General features: G+C 37.5%; 1 protein-coding gene across 3 annotated transcripts in view; it reads right to left on the reverse strand.

Moving 5' to 3' along the window:
* fxr1 (FMR1 autosomal homolog 1) overlaps nt 1-25,000 on the reverse strand; it is a 128,959-nt gene that overhangs the window by 37,006 nt on the left and 66,953 nt on the right. For all 3 annotated transcript variants that reach the window (XM_051922212.1, XM_051922211.1, XM_051922210.1), the window contains exons 3-5: nt 23,726-23,819; nt 13,991-14,062; nt 13,738-13,886 (exon numbers count right to left, since the gene is read on the reverse strand). In XM_051922212.1, the coding sequence (XP_051778172.1) occupies nt 13,738-13,886; nt 13,991-14,062; nt 23,726-23,819 (315 nt within the window). The remainder of the gene's footprint in view (nt 1-13,737; nt 13,887-13,990; nt 14,063-23,725; nt 23,820-25,000) is intronic.

Genomic DNA, 25,000 nt, shown 5'->3' on the forward strand with positions numbered 1-25,000 from the left:
ATATACATACATATATATACACATATACATATACACATACATATATACATATACATACATATATACACACATATACTAGCAAAATACCCGCGCTTCGCAGCGGAGAAGTATTGCCTTAAAATTTTTATTAAAAAGAAAAGTAAACCTTTTTAAACTGAGGGAAAATATACAAATAATTATTTATCCTTATATATAAGGATCTCTTTGTATACCATGTTGTCAGGTCGGCCCTCCGGTTGTAATACAGTGATCCCTCGCTATATCGCGCTTCGTCTTTCGCGGCTTCACTCCATTGCGGATTTTAAATGTAAGCATATGTGAATATATATCGCGGATTTTTCACTGCTTCGCGGATGTCTGCGGTCTACAGTACGTGTGCTTCCTCAGTTGATTTGCCCATTTGAATTCAAACAAGGGACGCTATTGGCGGATGGCTGAGAAGCTACCCAATCAGAGCACGTGGTTAAGCTCCTGGGTGCTGTGCTAACCCTCGAGCGTCTCGCGACCATTCTACGAATGGCAAAAGATCTCCAGACATCAGTTGAAGAATGGGACCCGCAAATGATTCGTTCTTTGCAATTTAAAAATGCTCTTGACGGTGCCACGGAAGTGTATAGGAACCTCTTTACACAAATGAAAAAGCAGCGCCAGCAACTGCCCATCACGATGTTCCTTAGACACAAAACACTGCCTAGTACGCCTTCAGTGGAAGAAGACGACGGCGGTGCTACACAGTCGCCTGAAGAGGCTCCTTTAGAACAGCTGTGACAGTGCAGTAAATGTCATCATTATCTGACAAGTTGGTGAGTACCCAAAACTATTTTTCTACGTACTTAGTACATGTATGTACGTTTATTGTAACTGTGCACACATTTTATACAATTTTTTCCTTGCATTGTTGGTATTTATTGCCGGTGGCCTGTCTATCGTAATGGCTGTAACAAATGTGATATCGGAGACGCTCTACAGTATCTTTAAAATAACATTTTGGTTTTATGTACAGCATTTACATGTTATAGATTTTTCACGTATTTTTATATTACCTACTCAATTACAATATGTTTAAAACTGTATTACATATTAAATAAAACTCCTCAATGATATACGATACGTATGTTTGTGAGTAGTATATAAACTGTGTTTACATACATAACTTCAACGAATCTTACCTAATAACTAAGAGAATATAAAGGGTTTATGCTGTATAACTGTACGGGGAATATTTATAAACCATGTGGGAGAGTTTATAAGGACTTAAAACATATAAAAATAACCATATAAACATATGGTTTCTACTTTGCGGATTTTCTTACTTCGTGGGTGGCTCTGGAACGCAACCCCCGCGATGGAGGAGGGATTACTGTATGACCAAGCTGTGCGCTGAGCTCACTCTTGAGCATGCAACGTACAGTTGGCCATGTGAAAAGCAATCTTGCCTCAAATCAAAGCCAACCTTTTGTAGGGTCTGTCCCTGAGACTTATTGTCACTGCATAGCAGAGCCTTACTGGAAATTGGAGGTGTTTGAATTGAAATGGGTTTCATCGATAACTCTGCATCCAGCTTTTGAGAGTTTAAACATTCATAAACATCAAAGTGTCCACTACTCAAATCGTCACCTGTGAATCTAAGAGGTTGAGGAGGCATTGGCGGTTGTCCAAAGGTGTAAAATATTTGGCCATTTCGGTACACTTGAAAGCGACAACCGAACAATTCAGCGGCAGCCATCAACTTACATGTAGAACCATAGGTGAAGGGCTTAAGCATTTCACTCTTATAGTGCTCCTGTGTAGTATAATTATCTCCTGTACCGTCATCAGTCCACACCTTGAACCTGTCCCAGTCATTCAATACATAAGACAAAATGTTCCTCCGGATATCAAGAGTGAGCCTGATATGGCCGTGCAATATGTAACACAGAGAATGGAAAAGGCAGTCGCCATCTCCGGGCATGGAAACCACTCGGTAAGTGGTCACCTCTATAGACATGTTAATGGGGGTACGGTTGGAACAATAAAGGAAATGGGTACCTGAACAATGTAAACTAAGTCTAAAACACCTACATAATAACTATAATCGTAATAAACGATCAATAAAACAGCGGAGAAGCCGTGGATTAAATAAAAAGGCTGCAGTTATCAGCAGGGAGACGTGAATACTGTGGCGAAGCAAGGAGTGACGGACGGCCTATTAGCGCACCGCATTTGTGCTTCCTTTTCATTGTCCCGGACAAAATAAAGTTGCAAAGGCACAGGTAAAAGACTGGCAATCAAGAGATATACTTGTCCCTGGACTTTAAATGAAGGCATAAAATTTCCCTCAATGATCTGGTTAGCACCAAATGACGTCATTTGAAATGCACTGTTGTACTTTCGATTGTTGTTCAAGAAATGCTCACTTTGAGGATGTTCACCATTTAACAGGCCCTCAAGAAGGTCAGGAAGCTTATGTAAAGGAGTGAGAGAGACTTTACCACCGTTACAGCACAAACCAGGAGACTCACATTTCCACAAATGAGCTTGACAATACTCACAATCAACATCAATGGATCCAATGTATGCTGTTTTGTTGTTTTCGTATGAGCCGCTTTTCATTATTGGGATCGTACCTAGAAACAGAAGCTCTATTAACTTGCCTGCGAGTATTTAGCGACAGCGTGTCTATTAACTTGTGGATTTTTCTGCGAGTATTTGGTGGCAGCGTCACAAAGTTGTTTCTGTCTAGCTGCATCAGAAAATGTACGACGACGTCTGACACGCCTCCTTTTTACTGTTTTCTCACAGCTTCAGAAATAAGTACGTACATCAGTTTCAATTAGCGCAGGGAAGCCGCCTACCAAATTTCGTGAAGATGGGGCCATAAATACGAAAGTTTAACATGGCGGACGTTGTCGACCATTATGACCGTTACGCGTAGAATTTCGAAGTGAAACCTGCTTAACTTTTGTAAGTAAGCTGTAAGGAATGAGCCTGCCAAATTTCAGCCTTCTACCTACACGGGAAGTTGGAGAATCAGTGATGAGTGAGTCAGTGAGGGCTTTGCCTTTTATTAGTATAGACTAGCAAAATACCCGCGCTTCGCAGCGGAGAAGTAGTGTGTTAAAGAGGTTATGTAAACATACATATACATATACATATCTACATATACACATATCTACATATGCATATATACGTATCTACATATATACACATATATATACATATGCATATATATATATATATATATATATATATAAAAATATAGACATACATACATACATATCTACTTATATATATATACTTGTAAATACTTGTATACTTGTAAATATATATATATATATACACACACACACATATATATATTCACGGCATTCGTAGTCTGAATCACAATCTGATTGTATGGGTGGTTACCTACCAGGTAACTCTTACGGTTGGCCAGCAAGTAAGCTAACATCAGCCACGGTGCCTTCAGTTATGAGAAGCAGATCATAGAATGGTTGAAAATAGTTTACTGTCAAATAATGCAAAGAGTACGCGACACGTGTTTCGCCCTAATTCTGGGCTCATCAGGCGTACACACTCACTGCACTCACTTACGGGAATCGAACCTCGGACGTCAGTGCTAGAGGCGAAGCCCCTAAAATTACGCCATGGCGTGTGGTTCGTTTATTTGACAGCATGTAGATTGGGGTAATTACATTCATGGCATTCGTAGTCTGAATCAGAATCTGATTGTATGGGTGGTTACCTACCAGGTAACGCTTATGGTTGGCCAGCAAGTCAGCTAACATCAGCCACGGTGCCTTCAGTTGTGAGAAGCAGATCATAGAATGGTTGAAAATAGTTTACTGTCAAACAATGCAAAGAGTACGCGACACGTGTTTCGCCCTAATTCTTGGCTCATCAGGCGTACACACTCACTGCACTCCTTTACGGGAATCGAACCTCGGACGTCAGCGCTAGAGGGGCTTCGCAGCGGTGAAGTATTGCTTTTAAATTTTAATTAAGAAGAAAAGAAAACCTTTTTAAATTGAGGGAAAATATACCAATAACAATTTGTTAAGGATCTGTTTTTTTGTGAAGCTGCCTTTACACAGCCTGTCCGCTGTTTTATAAACGAACGCCATATAAGGCCGTCCTTTCTCCTTCAAAGTCAGTTCACGTGATTACGTGGGAGGCGTGATGACGCGATATGCAACCCTGCCTCCCACAGCCAGCGAGCTGCAGTCCATTACAGTATATGGACAAAAAAGAGGTTCCAGTTATGACCGTTACACTTTGACTTTCGAAATGAAACCTGCCTAACTTTTGTAAGTAAGCTGTAAGGAATGAGCCTGTCAAATTTCAGCCTTCCACCTACACGGGAAGTTGGAGAATTAGTGATGAGTGAGTGAGTCAGTGAGGGCTTTGCCTTTTATTAGTATAGATACAAACATATACGTATACATATACACATACATATATGTATACATATACATATATACATACGTATACATATACATATATATATATACATACAATTACATACATACATATACATACAGTGGAACCTCGGTTCACGAACGTCTCGGTACACGTACAACTCGGTTTACGACCAAAAAGTTTGCCAAACTTTTGCCTCGGTTCACGACCACACACTTGGTATACGAACAAGCCAGTTTCCCTTTCGGTTTGTGCGCGCCGATGATTTCCGCAGGTGTTGCATTGTTCTCCGTGCTTGCGTGCTTTCACTGTGAAGTCTTTGTGCTCTATTTCATTTCCCTTCTGGTTCGTACGCGCCGATTACTGTATTTAAGCACGTGTTCAGCCTCTCCCTGTTCATTGTTCCCAGGCAGACATGCGTGCTTTACCTGTGAACTCTTTGTGCTCTACAGTATTTCATGTGCTTTTGCAGTTAACCATGGCTTCTAAGCAAGTGAAGAGTGGTGAGAATTATTGAGACTTAATTATGAGAAGTGTTGCAATGTTACTTTTCTCTTTTTTCAAATGTTCATTTTTTCCCTGTGCTTAAAACTCATTTAAAAAGAGTGTTTACAGCGATCGGGTTGTAATGCTATTAGCGTGAACTCCTGCAATGTTACTGTCTTGGTTGGCTTTTAAGTAAAGTTAGGATTTGTTCAAATGTTCCTTTTTTCCCCCCTGTGCTTAAAACTCATTTAAAAAGTGTGTTTACAGCGATCGGGTTGTAATGCTATTCGCGTGAACTTGGTTGGCTTTTAAATAAAGTTCGGATTTGTTCAAATGTTCCTTTTTTTTCCCCCCCCTGTGCTTAAAACTCATTTAAAAAAAGTGTTTATACAGCGATCGGATTGTAAGGCTATAGTGGGAACTGCTGCAGTGTTGGGGGGGGGGGGCTCACGTGCTGCTGAGAGAGAGAGAGAGAGAGAGAGAGAGAGACAGAGCCTGCAGGGAGCCTGGGTGTTTGTGTCAGTGTTATTCAAAGTTTTTACATTAGTTTACTATTACACTGTGCATTCTATGGTGTAATCTATACATATTAATAAAAGGCAAAGCCCTCACTGACTCACTGACTGACTGACTGACTGACTCATCACTAATTCTCCAACTTCCCGTGTAGGTGGAAGGCTGAAATTTGGCAGGCTCATTCCTTACAGCTTACTTACAAAAGTTAGGCAGGTTTCATTTCGAAATTCTACGCGTAATGGTCATAACTGGAACATGTTTTTTGTCCATATACTCTAATGGAGGAGGAGGAGTTACGTATTGCGTCATTACGCCTCCTACGTAATCACGTGAACTAAAAACAAGGAAGAGATTTACAGCACGAGTCAAACGCGGGAACGAAGGTAAATGACGTTAATTTTTGAGTGTCTTAATACTGTGTAAGCATACATATTAACACATGTGCAATTAAACGTGTGCATTTACGGGGTGATTTCTCAGGCTTAAAAGCTTGCCTTTTATCAAACGCGGGAACAAAGGTAAATGACGTTGTTCACTGTCTTTTAATACTGTGTAAGCATTCATATTAACACATGTGCAATTAAACGTGTGCATTTACGGGGTGATTTCTCAGGCTTAAAAGCTCGCCTTTTACTAAAAAGGTAAATGCAAAACTATTTTCAATCATTCTATGATCTGCTTCTCACAACTGAAGGCACCGTGGCTGATGTTACCTCACTTGCTGGCCAACCATAAGCGTTACCTGGTAGGTAACCAGCCACTCACTTCACTCCCTTACGGGAATCGAACCTCGGAGGTTTTCTTTTCTTCTTAATTAAAATTTAAAAGCAATACTTCACCTCTGCGAAGCCCCTCTAGCGCTGACGTCCGAGGTTCAATTACCGTAAGCGAGTGCAGTGAGTGTGTACGCCTGATGAGCCAAGAATAAGGGGGAAAGACGTGTCGCGTACTCTTTGCATTATTTGACAGTAAACTATTTTCAACCATTCTATGATCTGCTTCTCACAACTGAAGGCACCGTGGTTGATGTTACCTCACTTGCTGGCCAACCATAAGCGTTACCTGGTAGGTAACCAGCCACTCACTTCACTCCCTTACGGGAATTGAACCTCGGACGTCAGCGCTACAGGCGAAGCCCCTAAAATTGCGCCACGGCGTGTGGTTCGTTTATTTGACAACATGTAGATCGGGGTAATTACATTCACGGCATTCGTAGTCTGATTCACAATCTGATTGTATGGGTGGTTACCTACCAGGTAACGCTTATAGTTGGCCACCAAGTCAGGTCGAAGTGATCACTCGAGTGAAGGCAGCTTCACAAAAAAACAGATCCTTAACAAACTGTTATTAGTATATTTTCCCTCAATTTAAAAAGGTTTTGTTTTCTTCTTAATAAAAATTTAAAAGCGGTACTTCGCCGGTGCGAAGCGCGTGGATTTGACCGACTGGCATATACAGACATATTCATGAGTGCAGGTACTTCGGAAAGAAAGCACCGTGTAAACCAAAAGTTTAAATTAAGTTCATAGACCTACAAAAGGTTGCCATTCATTTGAGGCAAGATTGCTTTTCTCCTGTACAACTATACGTTGCATTCTCAAGAGTGTGCTTGCACGGCTTCGGATATAGATATATATATATATATATGTATGTATGTCTATATATAAATATGTAAGCTTATAAGTACTGCCTTACTTCTCTTTAAGAAAGGAAGATGTAATGATACTTGATTTAAACGATTCCATGTCTTCCTGGGTTTGCTTAGCTTATTGTCAATATCTTTACATCTTTTTTTAAGACTTATTGACTGAAACGGGCTTTCACGAAAAAAGTTAGGGCTTTGCTACAGGATACACCCTCCACAAGTTAAGGAAGTAAAAATAAAGGTGTATATTTCTGTTTTATTTAAACCTTTTAAGTTCGTATGCATAGCCCCATTTGGCTGTTTTACTTTTTTTTTTTCTTTCTTCAGTTATATTTAATCTCCTTAAAGAAAAAGAACATATGCATTTTACTTTTTTTGTATCTCTTTAGTAATATTTTAGTGTAAAAGGATAACCAGTATTTAAACCTTTTATGTTACTTTATAAAGTTATTTTACTCAATGTTGAAAAATTAATAAGAAAGCTACATATTTTGGCAGCTGCTGCTTTAATTTTCAATGAAATGAAAAAAGCTCTCCAAGTGAAAACGTCAATGAAGAAGAAACAGTTTGCACTATCTAAAAATGAGAAACCCTCATTTATAAAAGTTTGCTGCAGATGACTTAACTGAAAATAAATGAATAGTTCCTATGTGTATAATACATATTTATCTATTTTACTTATGCCTTTATTCCAGCATCTTGCAACATCGGAGGTACAATTTGTTACATTACTTTTGTTTTTTGCAGCACAGGCAGGTGAAGTGACTTCTCAGGGTCACACAGTGGTGTCAGTACTAGGATTTGAACTGACAAGCTCCGGGTTTACTGAAATATTACTGAAGAAAGAAAAAAAATGAAAACGGGCAAATAGGGCTATGCATACAGATGTCCATCCATCCATTATCCAACCCGCTACATCCTAAATACAGGAGCCAATAAGTAGATATGTATATATATATATATATATATATATATATATATATATACAGTGGAACCTCTAGATACGAGTTTAATTCGTTCCAGCACTGAGCTTGTATAGTGAATTTCTCGTATCTAGAACAAACTTCCCCATTGAAAATAATGGAAATCCAGTTAATCCGTTCCGCACCCCAAATATATTAACATAAAAATCAATTTTCCTAACAAATAACACTGATAAATTATATATACTGTAGTCTACCTTTAATAAATAACACTGGTAAATAATATAACTGATTATTAAAAGAATCAAAACAGGTGTCCAAAGTGCAGTAGAGCATTCAATAAATCTTTAAATAAATAATCCTTAAAACAGTTGTGAAGTGGAGGTTTAAAATACACAAGAATAACAATCCTTTAACACAAGGTTAAAACGTCAAAAGGATGCAGTCTTTAAAAAGCAGATGACAATCCCTGGTGCTTCTTCTCTGTTAGCGTCTCACCTGCGGGCTCTGCAACAGGCGAGACACTCTTAATGCAGCTGACCTTCTCTACGCCGTCCTGCTTCAGCTGTTTGGCTCGCCTGTTCAGCTACACGCGAACCTGCACTCGCTCGCTCTCCCGCACCGACTTCTTCCTCCTCCTCCTCCTCCTGCCTGCCTGCCTGCAACCTCCGTTCTCTCTCCTCTCTTTTCTTTCACTTCTTCTCCCCCTTAACCGGCTCACGCTTCTCTATATATGCGGGAGGGACATGGCAGCTGCAGCCCATCAGCCACAGGAACAATCATGGATGTGGGCAGTTTTCCACCTGTGCACTTAAGTGAGAAACTCAGACACAGCAGATCGCGGCTCGCAACTGCTACCACGCCCCCTCGCTAAGCCGCGAGCTATACCCACAGCCTGGCTCGTGGCTCGTTACGCGAGCCAATGCTCGTATTTAGATCTGAATTTTTCGCTCATACTTTCCTCGTATTTTGAATTTCTCGTATACAGAGGTGATCGTATCTCGAGGTTCCACTGTATATATATATATATATATATATATATATATATATATATATATATATATATATGTGAATGTATGTATGTATATATGTATGTCTATATTTATATCTATATATATATATATATATATATATATATATATATATATATGTAGATATGTAAATTTGCATATGTATATATATATGTATATGTACATATGTGTATATGTAGATATGTATATATATGTATATATGTTTATGTATATATATAGTTACATAACCTCTTTAACACACTACTTCTCCGCTGCAAAGCGCGGGTATTTTGCTATATATATATATGACAGCAACACTCATAACAATAACACAATTACATATATATATGTAGATATGTATATATATATATGTGTCAATCTATGTATGTATGTCTATATATATATATATATATATATATATATATATATATATATATATATATATATATATATGTAGATATATATATATATATATGTAGATATGTATATACAGTGGTGTGAAAAACTATTTGCCCCCTTCCTGATTTCTTATTCTTTTGCATGTTTGTCACACAAAATGTTTCTGATCATCAAACACATTTAACCATTAGTCAAATATAACACAAGTAAACACAAAATGCAGTTTGTAAATGGTGGTTTTTATTATTTAGGGAGAAAAAAAAATCCAAACCTACATGGCCCTGTGTGAAAAAGTAATTGCCCCCTGAACCTTATAACTGGTTGGGCCACCCTTAGCAGCAGTAACTGCAATCAAGCGTTTGCGATAACTTGCAATGAGTCTTTTACAGCGCTCTGGAGGAATTTTGGCCCACTCATCTTTGCAAAATTGTAATTCAGCTTTATTTGAGGGTTTTCTAGCATGAACCGCCTTTTTAAGGTCATGCCATAGCATCTCAATTGGATTCAGGTCAGGACTTTGACTAGGCCACTCCAAAGTCTTCATTTTGTTTTTCTTCAGCCATTCAGAGGTGGATTTGCTGGTGTGTTTTGGGTCATTGTCCTGTTGCAGCACCCAAGATCGCTTCAGCTTGAGTTGACGAACAGATGGCCGGACATTCTCCTTCAGGATTTTTTGGTAGACAGTAGAATTCATGGTTCCATCTATCACAGCAAGCCTTCCAGGTCCTGAAGCAGCAAAACAACCCCAGACCATCACACTACCACCACCATATTTTACTGTTGGTATGATGTTCTTTTTCTGAAATGCTGTGTTCCTTTTACGCCAGATGTAACGGGACATTTGCCTTCCAAAAAGTTCAACTTATGTCTCATCAGTCCACAAGGTATTTTCCCAAAAGTCTTGGCAATCATTGAGATGTTTCTTAGCAAAACTGAGACGAGCCCTAATGTTCTTTTTGCTTAACAGTGGTTTGCGTCTTGGAAATCTGCCATGCAGGCCGTTTTTGCCCAGTCTCTTTCTTATGGTGGAGTCGTGAACACTGACCTTAATTGAGGCAAGTGAGGCCTGCAGTTCTTTAGACGTTGTCCTGGGGTCTTTTGTGACCTCTCGGATGAGTCGTCTCTGCGCTCTTGGGGTAATTTTGGTCGGCCGGCCACTCCTGGGAAGGTTCACCACTGTTCCATGTTTTTGCCATTTGTGGATAATGGCTCTCACTGTGGTTCGCTGGAGTCCCAAAGCTTTAGAAATGGCTTTATAACCTTTACCAGACTGATAGATCTCAATTACTTCTGTTCTCATTTGTTCCTGAATTTCTTTGGATCTTGGCATGATGTCTAGCTTTTGAGGTGCTTTTGGTCTACTTCTCTGTGTCAGGCAGCTCCTATTTAAGTGATTTCTTGATTGAAACAGGTGTGGCAGTAATCAGGCCTGGGGGTGGCTACGGAAATTGAACTCAGGTGTGATACACCACAGTTAGGTTATTTTTTAACAAGAGGGCAATTACTTTTTCACACAGGGCCATGTAGGTTTGGATTTTTTTTCTCCCTAAATAATAAAAACCATCATTTAAAAACTGCATTTTGTGTTTACTTGTGTTATATTTGACTAATGGTTAAATGTGTTTGATGATCAGAAACATTTTGTGTGACAAACATGCAAAAGAATAAGAAATCAGGAAGGGGGCAAATAGTTTTTCACACCACTGTATATATGTAGATATGTATATATATGTGTATATATATGTGTCTGTGCATGTATATATATATATATATATATATATATATATATATATGTGTGTGTGTGTGTGAATGTATATGTGTGTTTATGTATGTGTGTGTGTGTATGTATATGTGTGTGTTTATGTATGTGTGTATATATGTTGATATGTGTATATATATATATATATATATATATATATATATATATATATATATATATATATATATATATATGTATATATATGGATGTGTATATGTATATATATATGTAGATATGTATATATATGTATATGTATATATGTGTTTATGTGTGTGTGTGTGTATATTATATATATATATATATATATATATATATATATATAAAAAAGACAGCAACACTCATAACAATGACAACACAATTACATTGACAATCATGTTACGTTATTTTTAAAATGTTTCCTTTTTTTTCATAACCTCTTTAACACACTACTTCTCCGCTGCGAAGCGCGGGTATTTTGCTAGTATATATATATATATATATATATATATATATATAAAAGGAGAGTTGGGATCCGAGAGACTGTTTGTGGAGTGATGGAGAGTTAAGGCGGGTGTTGGAGTCACGTGATCATCTACCCTCCCATTCACCTCATTTCATTCACTTCATTTCACTCCGAGCTGAGCTCCGCATCTGGCGCGGACTTGCTGTTCTTGATTTGCTTTTCACATGGCCAACTATACGTTGCATGCTCAAGAGTAAGCTCAGCGCACAACTTGGTCATATTACAACCGGAGGGGCGAACTGACAACATGGTATACAAAGAGATCCTTAACAAATAATTATTGGTATAATTTCCCTCAGTTTATTATTTAAAATTTTAAAGCAGTACTTCGCCGCTGCGAAGCGCGGGTATTTTGCTAGTTAACTATATTTGTGCTTAAAAATCTTAAAAAAATATATATTTACATACAATCCTATGCCTGCCCACGTGGCAAGACATGGACATCCTCAAGTCTGTCCACAAGACTTTAAATCCACTAGTTAGTTTCACAGATAGTGTTAGGGGAATCATCTGTCAGTGTATTATATGTGAAGCTTATGCTCCACCTCAGTGAGCAGCCAAAGGATAAGGGCCCTGAACTCAGAAAGAATATTACAACTACTGTCATCAGCTACTTAAATAACAAATATGATGGCACTGCTATTGATGACCTTCTGGACATATCATCCCTTCTTAATCCTTATTTCAAAACATGCTATGTGAAACCTGAGAAAGCGAATGCCATGAAAGCCAGAGCTGTGGTTGAAATAATGCAAGAAAGCCAGAGCACTTCAGCTACTGGACTTCACAGGTCTGTTGTCAGTACAGCAGAAGCAGAGGAAAAAGCACCAGCACCAGCCAAACAAGAGAAGACTGGGCAGCTTAATCAAGAAACAGCATTCTGTTACAGCAGCTGGACTCACAAACCAACAACTGGAAAACTACCTCCAAGCTCCTTCTGTGCACAATGAAACCTGTCCTTTGGAAGGGTGCAAAATTCACAATACAAAATGTGTGCTGCAAAATTTTATAGAAAAGAAAAAAAAACAAGCAAGATCCCAAATTATTTTAGATACTGCTCTATCCAAGATTTTTAAGTGATAGAGAATAGAAGTAGATATCTATTGTAGCTAGTAATGCAGATTTGGTTTTCATTGTGTTAGGTTTCCAATTTAACATATTTGCACTGTTTGAAATTATATTGTGATAATTATTGAAATCAATCAATACAGAAACAAATATTGTGATTATATTGTTGTCCATATCACCCAGCACTAATGTAAACATGCCATATTGGACTTTAAATTTGCAGAGTGCTCTACCAGTGCAACTGTACTACTGCATGAGACAGAGGACAAGGAACTGCAGCAATAAAGTGTCATTAATTTGGATGATAAAAATGCAGCAGGCTCAGACAACAAATTAAAAATCAGTGGTTAATGTACACAACACATTTCTACAACGGTCCAACATCATAGCTACACACAGCAGGGTCATGTGTAGTACAAAGAAATGACAGACATGACAAATACAAAGAAGATCCATAACCTACTGTAAAAACACAGTGTGGTACAAGGCAATCAAACTCAAAATGTGCATCTATTTTATTTCAGAACCGCATTTGTAAGTTAAAATATAAAGAAATATCACTTTCTATAAAGCTGCTAAACTACATTTTGCAGTAAGCATTTTTATGTTGTTCTGTGAGATACTGGTAAGAGATAAATAGTTAATGAAGGCAAAACAAGTAATTGCCTGACAAGGGCATAATGTGCAAACAATCTTAAAAATAACTAAGTAACAGGGAGCATTTCATTCATTTTTCTGTAAAGGTTTTTGGAGGAATAAATATCCGATTTACTGTTAAATATTTTTAATTTGTTTAACTGCTAAACCTTGGATAAGTTTACGATATGAGAAAAAACAAACAGTTTGCAAAAAAAAAAAAAAAAAGAATATAAATTTGATATATACAATTTATGTCTGGGAAATGTTAAGACTTACATTTTTACATCCATTTATCAACAACCTGTGACACAAATTTATATAACAGTACCTTATTCAGTTTTTTTTTTTGGAATTTGTTTGGAAATCCTTATCTTTAAAATTATTGTACTTACGCATCTCTTAAATCCTCTGGAACTGGAATTATACATTTGAAGAAGGTTGTCTCTGTCACAGGCTTATTACGATTCACAGGTCGAAGACGTTCAAATGTAACTATTTCATTGTAAGTGGCATCACAAGCCGCATATTCAATAACATAAAACTGCAGAGCAAATAAAATTTTGTAATATGAGAAAAATCTAGAACAGTATTACAAAAAAGTCAACTATTCAATAGACAATAATAAATGTAATTTTTAGAACATACATCACCCTTCATCATTCGCACTTTGGCAAGCCACCAACCACAGGGTTCCTGATCATTAGCTCGTGAGTAAATCTGTGAGATTGAACAAGAAACAATGTAACAGACTGTTTAATAATAGAATCATGTTGCATCAATTTTGAAGTACAGGTAAAATTCTGTTACAACAAACTTCCAGGGACCTAAAAAATATTCACTGTAATGAAAATTTCGTAGTAATAAGATTCTGTACTTGTCACTATAGTGCTTTCTTTAACTTGCGTCCAGGCGTTTGTAATCATTTCAATAGCTTCTTTCGCGTTCATTTTAATCTCCTCCTGTCTACAAGTTATGTTGACGATAATTTTTCTCAGCATTTCCTTTGCGATAATACACTTTCAGGGTGCGAATGATGCCCAAATACAATGGCTGAAGCACTGCTGTGCAATTGGGTGGGAAGAATTCAACTCGAACATTATCTAAATGTGGAAGCATGTTGTGGGCAGCATAGTTATCAATCAGAAGCCAAATCATCCTTTTCTTCTTCTTCATATTGTGAGGTTTCTGAACCGTTTTGGACACCACCCCCAACCCGAAGCGCGATTGCCACGTCTGTGGAAGATTGTCTGTTACCAGGTCAGGGCAACCGCAGACTCACAGTGCTACAGCGAAGTGCCACAGAAGCAAATCCTAAAAGATCGTGGTCGTGCTATAAGTCCCTGTCTTGCACCCCAAAACATGAGGCTGAGCCTCAGTACTTAGCAAAACCATCTTTATTCAGCTTAAAACAGGAACAGCAGGGTTATTTATTGTAGCTTGATCTACCACTCTCCTACACACAGACATAGTAGTCAGGCAGTGTTGTAGTAATACTTTTCCCTGCATTTACATTATTCCTTGTATCAGTCATCGAGATCTTTACCGCTCTGCTTTGGCAGCGAGCAGCAGCAGAGCGGTGAGCCTGCTGTTGTCCCAGCAATCGATAAACAGTCTTCCACAGATGCGGTGATCGCACTTCGGGACGCTCTTCGGCGTGTTGTCCAGTTGGGGGAGCTCCCAAGAGAGTTTAGAAACGTCACATTTTCTTGAATGAGTGCCGCATTAATAGGAATGTTTCTTGAACAAGCATCACTGAACCACATAAAAACTTCTTTTCGACGCCTTCAAATGTAGCCATTCGCATATGTTTGCAACCTGAGATTTTTCTTCTTTCTTTGCTCGGCCTTTCAAGAAAGTTGATGATGGAATTCCGAATTCATTGACGTCTTTTTTCTTTTTGCCGCAATTGAGAGGTGCAAAAATTTTAATTTTTTTTTTCTTTCTAATATGAACTGTTGTTGTTTTTTCATGTCTGCCATTTCTATAGGAGGGTGACAATGAGTTAAATTCCAATGGATGTTTTTCAAATGTTGACAAGCAATAAGCAAAAGGTATCACTGAAAACCACAGAAAACAAAAACAGAAAAAAAAAATAGTACGAGGAATGTTCGAAGAAAGAAAAAAAAATTTACAATGTTTCTGTTTGGGGATCGTTGCGTACAATACCACAGAATTAACTGCTCTGCAGATAATTCATTCAGGCATTTCAAGGACACTTCGTTGTAATGAAAGTATCTGCTGAATGTATTTCGTAGTAACAAGACTTCTACACACTTGTGTCATATGGGGAAACTGTCAGGATCATAAAAATAATTAGCTGTAATGAAAATTTCATTGTAAAGATATTCGTTGTAACGGAATTTTACCTGTATTTTAAAAGTACAACCTATGTACATTCCGCTAAAAGTGTTACAGAAGTACTTCCTCCACCTCTTTACTGTCTTTGTTTTTTTAATTAATACTACCCCCATACAAATTAAATTGTAATTGCTTATATTGTACTGTTCAGTAAAATATATTACAGGTGTACAGTTGGTAGGCATCCATGAACTTAAATTATTTTTACATAAATTTACATGACAATAATGGTAAATTATTATAAACCCAGTTACTTCACTCCAGAGAAGAAATTGTTTCCTTGTGAAAATATACCTGAGAAATAAAGTAGTAAAAATAATGATAAGGAAAAGACCATAAAACTTGACAGGAGAATTATTTAACTTTCCATATACTTTGAGCTCTGAAGAATAGATTACACTTTCAATGAAAGTGATCAAAGTTTTAAATACCAAAACCAGTACCAGTGCTCATGTAACATAAGTAAACATAGTACAAAAGTTCATTAAACACACAAGATTAAATATGAATTAGTAACAATATGATCGATCTGCAGCTAATCTAAATTGACTGATTTTCACTACAAAAGACTCAACTGGTAAATTGGCCGATAACAAAAAAAGATTTTTACAAAAAAAGATTTTTTATAAGCATCAGCTTTTCTAAGGCATATGCAACGATGTCACCGTAGTGTACATTTATTATCTAAATGGATAGCAGAAAGGTAGAATTTACTAGAGAGATAGGATTAGAACACAGTAATCCCTCGCTACTTCGTGGTTCACTTTTCGCGGATTCACGACTTCGCGGATTTTATATGTAAGCATATCTAAATATATAATGCGGGTTTCTGCGGACAATGGGTCTTTTTACTTCTGGTATTTGCTTCCTCAGTTGGTTTGCCCAGTTGATTTCATACAAGACATGCTATTGGCGGATGGCTGAGAAGCTACCCAATCAGAGCACGCAGTTAAGTTCCTGTGTGCTGCTGACTGGCTCAGCGACGGAGTGCTGCATTAACCAGGAAGTCTCATCTCACTCATTCAGCATTAACGTGCTCTTGCTACTGCATTCAGGGGATTATCACCTTCATCGTCATCATTTTTACTGCGCAGCATATTCATCACCATCATCACGTCATATATAGCTACGTGTACTTCGCTATACAGTAAGTGTAAACTTATCTACCGATTTCATATTGCTTAGCAGTTGTCCCTGTTATTAGTAGAGTAAAGGATGGGTTGTAAACAATACAGGGAGGGTTTAAAAACGTCCAAATATACGTTAAATAATTAAATAAATATGGTGTCCCTACTTCGTGGAAATTCTTATCTCTCGCGATAAGTGAGGGATTACTGTATTAACCTTTACATCTAAGAAAGTGAAGTAATAAACTGATAAACAGGAATAAAAGGAGTTTCCCTCCACAATTAGACAAAGAGCAAGAAAAGCTAATTTAATGAATTCAGGCCTTTTTATTTTATCCTTTAAATAAAACAAACACTGCTTGTCTGGGTCTGGATGGTGAGCAAGCTGTATTTTGTACAGCAGCTCACATGTTGAATTAGAAAAAGAACAGATGAAGAATTTAAAATTGTTGCTTAGTAAACAATAGGCTTGTTAGCTGAAAAGATAGATCTTGAGTTTTTTTTAAAGTTTGTACTGTGTTTGTGTGTGTCCTATAGTACAAGTTTTGGTAAGAAACAAGTACAGCATAACTAAATTGTAATCCATATTTATAATTACACCACAAGAATTGGAAATGCCAGTAAATTGTAATAAATAAATACATTTGTATAAATACAGTAAATGTAAATTTTAACACTAAGAGCTGTAATGCAATTAAAGATTTAAAATGATCCAAAATTATGAATGTATGTATGAGAATATATAATTTTGTTAGAAAAATGAAACGAAAAACTTTTTAATTAAGCCTTGTTTCAGATAAAAACATTACAGAAGAAACAGAACAACATGACAATTTATAATTGCAAGAAGCATTTTATTTTCCTTTATGTCAAATATATTATGCATACATATTTTCTGTACACATTTAAATAGTTAAACTGTATTTTACAGTAATTTTATTTATTTCAGTATTTATACTGTCACTGAACAACAAGCCTACAGAATGTAACTTTAGAATGTAAGTTTGTCAATAAAAAATGAACAGGTAACACCTGTTGTCTATAGTTTAAAAATACCAAAGTTAACATCTGTGCACAGAATAATTTTTATTTTCAGGTCTGGGTGTGCTGGCCGGGGTAAACTGCCGGCCATCTCTCACACATCTTAATATAGAACATAAGGCTTCTACACATCTGGTTTGTGGGTGTTTAAAGTAAAAAGTTTTTAAAGGGATATTAGTAAAAAAAAAAAGGTATCAGAATCGGCCAATTCAGTAACATGAAATAGGTGATCAGTATCGGCCCTAAAAAACTAATCAAGGCATCACTAATATAGATGATGCACTGAAAAGGTGGTGTGTCGGGTTTCTTCTATTACTTAAAAACAGCAGATAATTTCACAAAAACAATTTAACCAAACCTTTAATTTCAATCATTTTTCCAAAAACTAAGCAAAGTTGTACTACCACAGAAAGAAAAACATGGTTAAAATGCTTTAATCTTTAAGTCTGCGTCCCTTGCTTTTGTATATTCTAGAAAACAGGCTCAAAATTGAGAGGCATATCTGTTCAATTTGGCACTAACACATCCCTATCTTTCATAACCATGCTGTTTGTATTTTGTAACCCCATCTAGTTTCTACCCTGCCCATGATGAGATATTAGAACATGTTGCAGTTTTTGATGCTGTTAATAACAGTGTCTCTAATATAAAGACAATAGATTTGAGGTCTTTATTTTTTATTTTTTTTTATTTTAAATTCATTCCATATTCTGTTATTGGCACTGTAAATTAAGGGAATTTTAAGGCATCATATACAATACAGGATCCTACATTGGACATTTCACAGCACACCTACTTCAGCCCAATTTAAACAAGCAAACCAATCTGACACCTTTAATGAATGTGGAAGAATACTAGAACACCCCAAGTAAACTTATCAGACATAGGGCAGAATGTACAAATTACTTAAAGAATGTCCCCAGACCAGAATTTGAACCCACAATAACAGACCTGTGAGATAGCAGTGCCCACAACAGATAAGAAAATGGGGTTATTCATTTGCTTAGCTGAGAAAATACAGCTCCCACTTATGACAGAAGAACTGATGTCTGAATCAATTTTTCTGGGTGGGTTTGCTATAACAGGAAGAAGTGAATCTATGATGATATCAAATTAGAGAATATCAGACATAATAGCATCATGAAAAACCTTAGGCCATCAAAAAAAAAAACACATTTAAAACTTGTATTTTTGGTGACTGCCTCCAAACAAATTTGTTGTCAGCACATTGTAGTAATAATAATAATACATTTTATTTATATAGTGCCTTTCCCATGCTCAAGGCGCTTCACAGATTCTTAGAAAAAACAGCAGAGTATATGTAACACTGGATACAAATGTATTCCTGAATAGAACAATGAAACAGATAAAGTATTAAATAGAATAAAGGACAATAAACCAGAGTAAAATACTAAATTCAATACTAAAAGAAAAATCTAACAAATAACCTAATTTGTGATATAACAGACACACAAATTATCCTGAGCACCTGGACAGAGAGGTAAACTGAAAGGGCAGAATTTTAAGTTAAGTTAAAAGCCTTCCTAACTAGATGAGTTTTAAGTTGTTTTTTAAAAGAATGAATGGAGTCAGCTGATCTAATTAATTTCAGGATGTCATTCCAAAGTCTGGGTGTTATGGAGCTGAAGGCCCTGTCACCCATAGAGTGCAGGTTAGTGTGAGGCACAACAAGATTACCAGAATCAGAGGACCTTAGTAGGCGAACAGGAGCATAGTGATTTAGAAGATCACTGATGTAGTCCGGTCCAAGGCCATTTACAGCTTTGTAGGTTATTAACAGAATTTTATATTCAATCCTGTAAGACACAGGGAGCCACTGAAGGCGAAGCAGGATGGGTGTGATGTGTTCACTGTTGCTGGTTTGTGTAAGGACTCTTGCAGCAGAGTTTTGAATCAACTGGAGCTGTGATATAAGATTAGAAGGGGCACCTGCCAGCAGCGAGTTACAATAATTGATGCAGGATGTGATAAAAGCATGTACAAGTTTCTCAGCATTAGAAAAGGAGAGGAATGAGCGAAAATGGGTTATGTTATGGAAGTGAAAGTAAGAAAGTTTCTTAATGTGGTTTATGTGGGCAGAATAAGAAAGGGAGGAATCAAAAATGACACCAAGGTTCCTTGCATCAGAAGAAGGTCTGATGAGATCACCGTCAAAAGTGACTGAAAAGGAGCTTGTTTTCTTAAGTAGCGCTTTAATGCCAATTTGCAGGAGCTCATTTTTGTTGCAATTTAATTTTAAATAGTTCTGCTCCATCCAGGTTTTAATTTCACTGAGGCAAGTTGTGAGCTGAGAGAACTCTGATGAAGTTGCACTTTTATTTTAACATAATGCAGATTTGGCACATTGACACTCCTATTTCCACAGCCATGAGTAGGACAGCTTATTCCTGAGCAAATGCTGCCGGTGAACTATTCATTCGCAGCCCGGCTGTGGCTGCGACCTGACCCGCGATGTAAATATTTTGAGCGGTGCACAATACCATTGTCTTTTAGGACATTCCAGTCTGACCATTTGCTCTGGACAAACTGTTTAATATGAAGGAGTTTGTCGCGAGAGTATTTTAGCATAGTAGAGAGCAATACTTATCTGATAGTAGCAGAGAAGCAGCACAGCAGAGAATGTGAGACGGGAGGATGGGGTGGCACAGATGAGTGGCAAGCAGCAGAAAAAGCATAGTAGGAGATATTACAAAATGCACATGAAGATACCAAAATTCGGAGGTTCCAACATACAGCCACATACATATAGTGCTGGGTATTACAGGCAGGATCGCCCAGAGCTGCATCCAGCTGGGTGTAAACCTCAGATCATTTCTTAATCATTAAGCACATATAGAAAGAATCAAGAGCAATCCAGTGTATAAATTATAACCAAGATGACAGATCATCCCCGGCTCATAGATCATCACGGTGCAAAGAAATGTCCATACGGCTCGTCCAGTGTGCCACAGAAAGATTACAGCATAAGATAAAAAAAAATATTTATAGTAAAGGGTATATTTTCAAGTGGTACATGACGTATTCATCTCAAGGCTGAAAACAGTGCAAGAGGCAAACATTTATATATGCATAAAGTGGCGTATAACGTAATTATTTTTCTCTCCCCTATTATTAAAACGGATCTTTCCACCACAATGAGAAACACACAATGTTTAATACTTTTTTCAAATTAGTGTCTCTAATAAATGTACAACACAATCCATATTACTAAACGAGAATGGTAAACCGGATATGGACGCAGGGACATGGGCCGTGGACGCAAAAGACGTAGTGCGCAGGCGCCACACAAAGCCCCCCTCCAAGCAACGGAAAATAAGAAATGAGGCGCCGGGCCCATAGCACACAAAAAAAAGGAGTCAGACGCAGGCGCCACACAAACCCTTGGCACACAGCGCCACACGAAGTCCATAGCACACGAAATGGGACGCACACAAAAAAGAGGCTTCAGACCCACGACACACAAAGCCCCCCTCCACTAACAGAAATAAGAAATGAGGCAACGCGCCCCTAGCGCACCAAAAACAAAGGAGTCAGATGCAAGCGCCACATAGCACACGAAACGGTACGCACACAAAAAAGAGGATTCAGACCCACGACACACAATGCCCCCCTCCACTAACACAAATAAAAAATGAGGCAACGCGCCCCTAGCACACAAAAAAAAAAGGAGTCAGACGCGAGCGCCACACAAAGCCCATTGCACACGAAACGGAACAGACTACGGACATAGCACACGAAACGGGACGTACACAAAAAGGAGAATTCAGACCCACGACACACAAAGCCCCCTTCCACTAACAGAAATAAAAAATGAGGCAACGCCCCCCTAGCCCCCCTGCCCAGAGTAAAACGAGAAAGACTACGAACCGTCTGACATGCCGCAAGCAGGATAAAGCGAGGTCAGAAGGAAATTCACATTCTCCAGCAGCAGCATACTGATACAATAAATAATATTAAATTAAAGAAAGATAATAATGCAGGTGAAATACAGACAATAACTTTGTATAATAATGTTAAATGTTAACGTTTACCCCACCGCGTGGAATTGAAGAGTCGCATAGTTTGGGGGAGGAACGATCTCCTCAATCTGTCTGTGGAGCAGGACAGTGACAGCAGTCTGTCGCTGAAGCTGCTCTTCTGTCTGGAAAGTGATCAATAAATAAAAATAGAAAAATAAAAGTAGAAAAGCACACATTCACATACAGTCATACACGGAGCTGCTGGAAACGAAGTAAAACTTTATAAAGGGATTAAAGAACGGGGACAAACACATGGAGAGCGAGTTACAGATGATGAAAACTGAAAAGCAACAGCTTCAAAAAAACCTAGGCACGGAACACATGCACACCGAGATACAGAACATAAAGGCAGAAACAACGACAGTTAAACGTCCACACCACACAGCGCGGGCGGACCCGTACTCCACAATGCACCGCATAATAGTACGGACGGAGCTCCATTTTAACAGTGGAGGGCCCCAGAGTGACACGGGCGAACGCTCCGTATTAAACGTGCGTCATCCTCACACGTGGCTGCCCAGCGGGCACGGGTTCAAAACGCCGGGGGTAGGCGAGCGAAGTGAGCAGGGGGCGGAGCCCCCTTGTTTAAGCCTATCTGATTGAGAGTATCAACTCTTGACACTGCCACCATGTTTACAAAGCTTTTGAATTTTTTTCCATTATAAACAAATTACTGTGTCAAGACACTTTAATTACGAAAAAGTACAGAACTTGCTATTTCCAACAACATACCACACCTGTGTATGTGCTGTGTCATAGCAGAGAATTGCATGTTATAAAGTAAAGCCATCCATTTCCTTGCAATTTATTACTTTACAGATGCACACAATTTTTCTGGCTTTAGTTATTACAAGTTGATTGTAGGTATTAAGATGTTTCAGCTTCATGTGAAAATGCTGAACCTGCACTTTCTAAGACATTTAACTCCTTTATCATATGTCATGTCATAACTGGGAGAGCTCTATTGATGTCACTGTCCTTTTTAGTCTGTCACTGAACTGCAGAACATTTATTTATGATAGACTGGTTTAAAATATAAATTTGGCTTGAATTCCACATAAAAGCAAACATTCCAAGCTCTTCAGCAATAAAAAACACTTGTGTGTGCACTGAATGGCCCTGAAGTTCTGAGGAAGCTCTTGTATGTCAGTAGAGGCTATTCAAAGGGTGTTTTTCAGCAAGTAGGAAAATGGAACACTGTTTCTCAGCCATCCAGATGCAAATGTAACATTTGGAGCTGAGCCTGGAGCATTAACAGCTAGCATGCCTAGTGTGCCTGTGTCAGTGCTATGTTTTGCCTATATGTTTGTTCAGGGCAATTTATTGTTATTATATTACTTAAAAACAAGGAATAAATACAGTAAAGGCACTGTGAAGCCCCGAAACATTTGATATGCAGAACATGGCAATTAAGTTATACCAACTATACCTCTAATCTTACAGAACAAACAAATGGTGAAGGGAGGCAGCAGCAAGGCTGAGAGAGAAAGAGACAGTAATTGAGTTATACAGTATTATACTCTTTCTGTTGTGATACATGCAACAGCCTCACTTCTTCTGCTGAACAAAGGAGTATTCGTGTCTGACTCTGAGGCCAAGGTTTTGTTGCTGGCCTACCTAAATGAGGACATAAAACAGAGTAGCATAACCCTCAGTGATTCCTCGTCAGTGACACATGCTCATGGACCAGTCAACTGCATGAATTCAGCCACTAACATTTTACCAGTAACTGGGTAACATTACCATCACTCACTGACCTGCCTCCAAATATTAACTTTCATCATTTAGGATTGTATAATATAGGAAGATCTTACCTCAACTTCTTCTCCTTCACCGATGTCCTTTTTAGCATCTTGTGGAGGTGGCAATCGTATATCACTGAATGGAACCTGACGTTCTGGCTGCCAGCTTTAGATAAAATATAAAGTACAGAAATATTTAAAACCCAAATACAAATATAAAACACATTTTATAAATAAACCAATTCTTAAAGTAGGGGTGTAGAAAAAAATTTCTTAGATGCACTGCAAGTCTATCTTAAAAGATTCTGGACTGAACCACAAAACTCCACAATCAACACTATGAAAGAAGGTGGAGTCTCAGAACTTTAGCAAAACCAGGTTTTTTTCTGCTTGAAACAGGAACAACACGGTTATTTATTGTAGCGGGACCTACTACTCTCTTATACACAGACACAGTGATCAGGCAGGGTTGTGGCCAGGTTAGTGGCCAAGTAATACTGTTCCCTGTATTACCCATCGATGACAGGCACATATAGCACGACCGCAATCCTTTTGGATTTGCTTTCACGGTAAAGCTGCTACAGCGCTGGGAGGCTGCAGATGCACTTCGGCATATTGTACCATTGGGGGAAAATATATATACATATATATAAATATATATACATATATATATACACATACATATATACATACATATACATATATACACATATATACACATACATACACACATACACATATATACATATATACACATACATATACATATATACATATATACATATATACACATACATATACATATACACATACATATACACATACATATACATATACACATATATACACATATATATTCACATATATACTAGCAAAATACCCGCGCTTCGAGGCGGAGAAGTAGTGTGTTAAAGAGGTTATGTAAACATATATATACATAAACATATATACTTATATACATATCTACATATACACATATCTACATATATATATATATATATATCTACATATATATATATATCTACATATATATATATATCTACATATATATATATATATATATATATATATATATATATATATATCTACATATATATATATATATATATATATATATATATATATATATATACATATAGACATCCACATATATATACATATATCAACATATATATATACACATACATATACACACATACATACATACACACATATATATATATATATATATATAAATATATATATATATCTATAATAATAAAAGGCAAAGCCCTCACTGACTGACTCACTCACTCACTGACTGACTGACTGACTCATCACTAATTCTCCAACTTCCCGTGTAGGTGG

Source organism: Erpetoichthys calabaricus, chromosome 2 (assembly GCF_900747795.2).
Source record: "Erpetoichthys calabaricus chromosome 2, fErpCal1.3, whole genome shotgun sequence".
Lineage (NCBI taxonomy): Eukaryota > Metazoa > Chordata > Cladistia > Polypteriformes > Polypteridae > Erpetoichthys > Erpetoichthys calabaricus.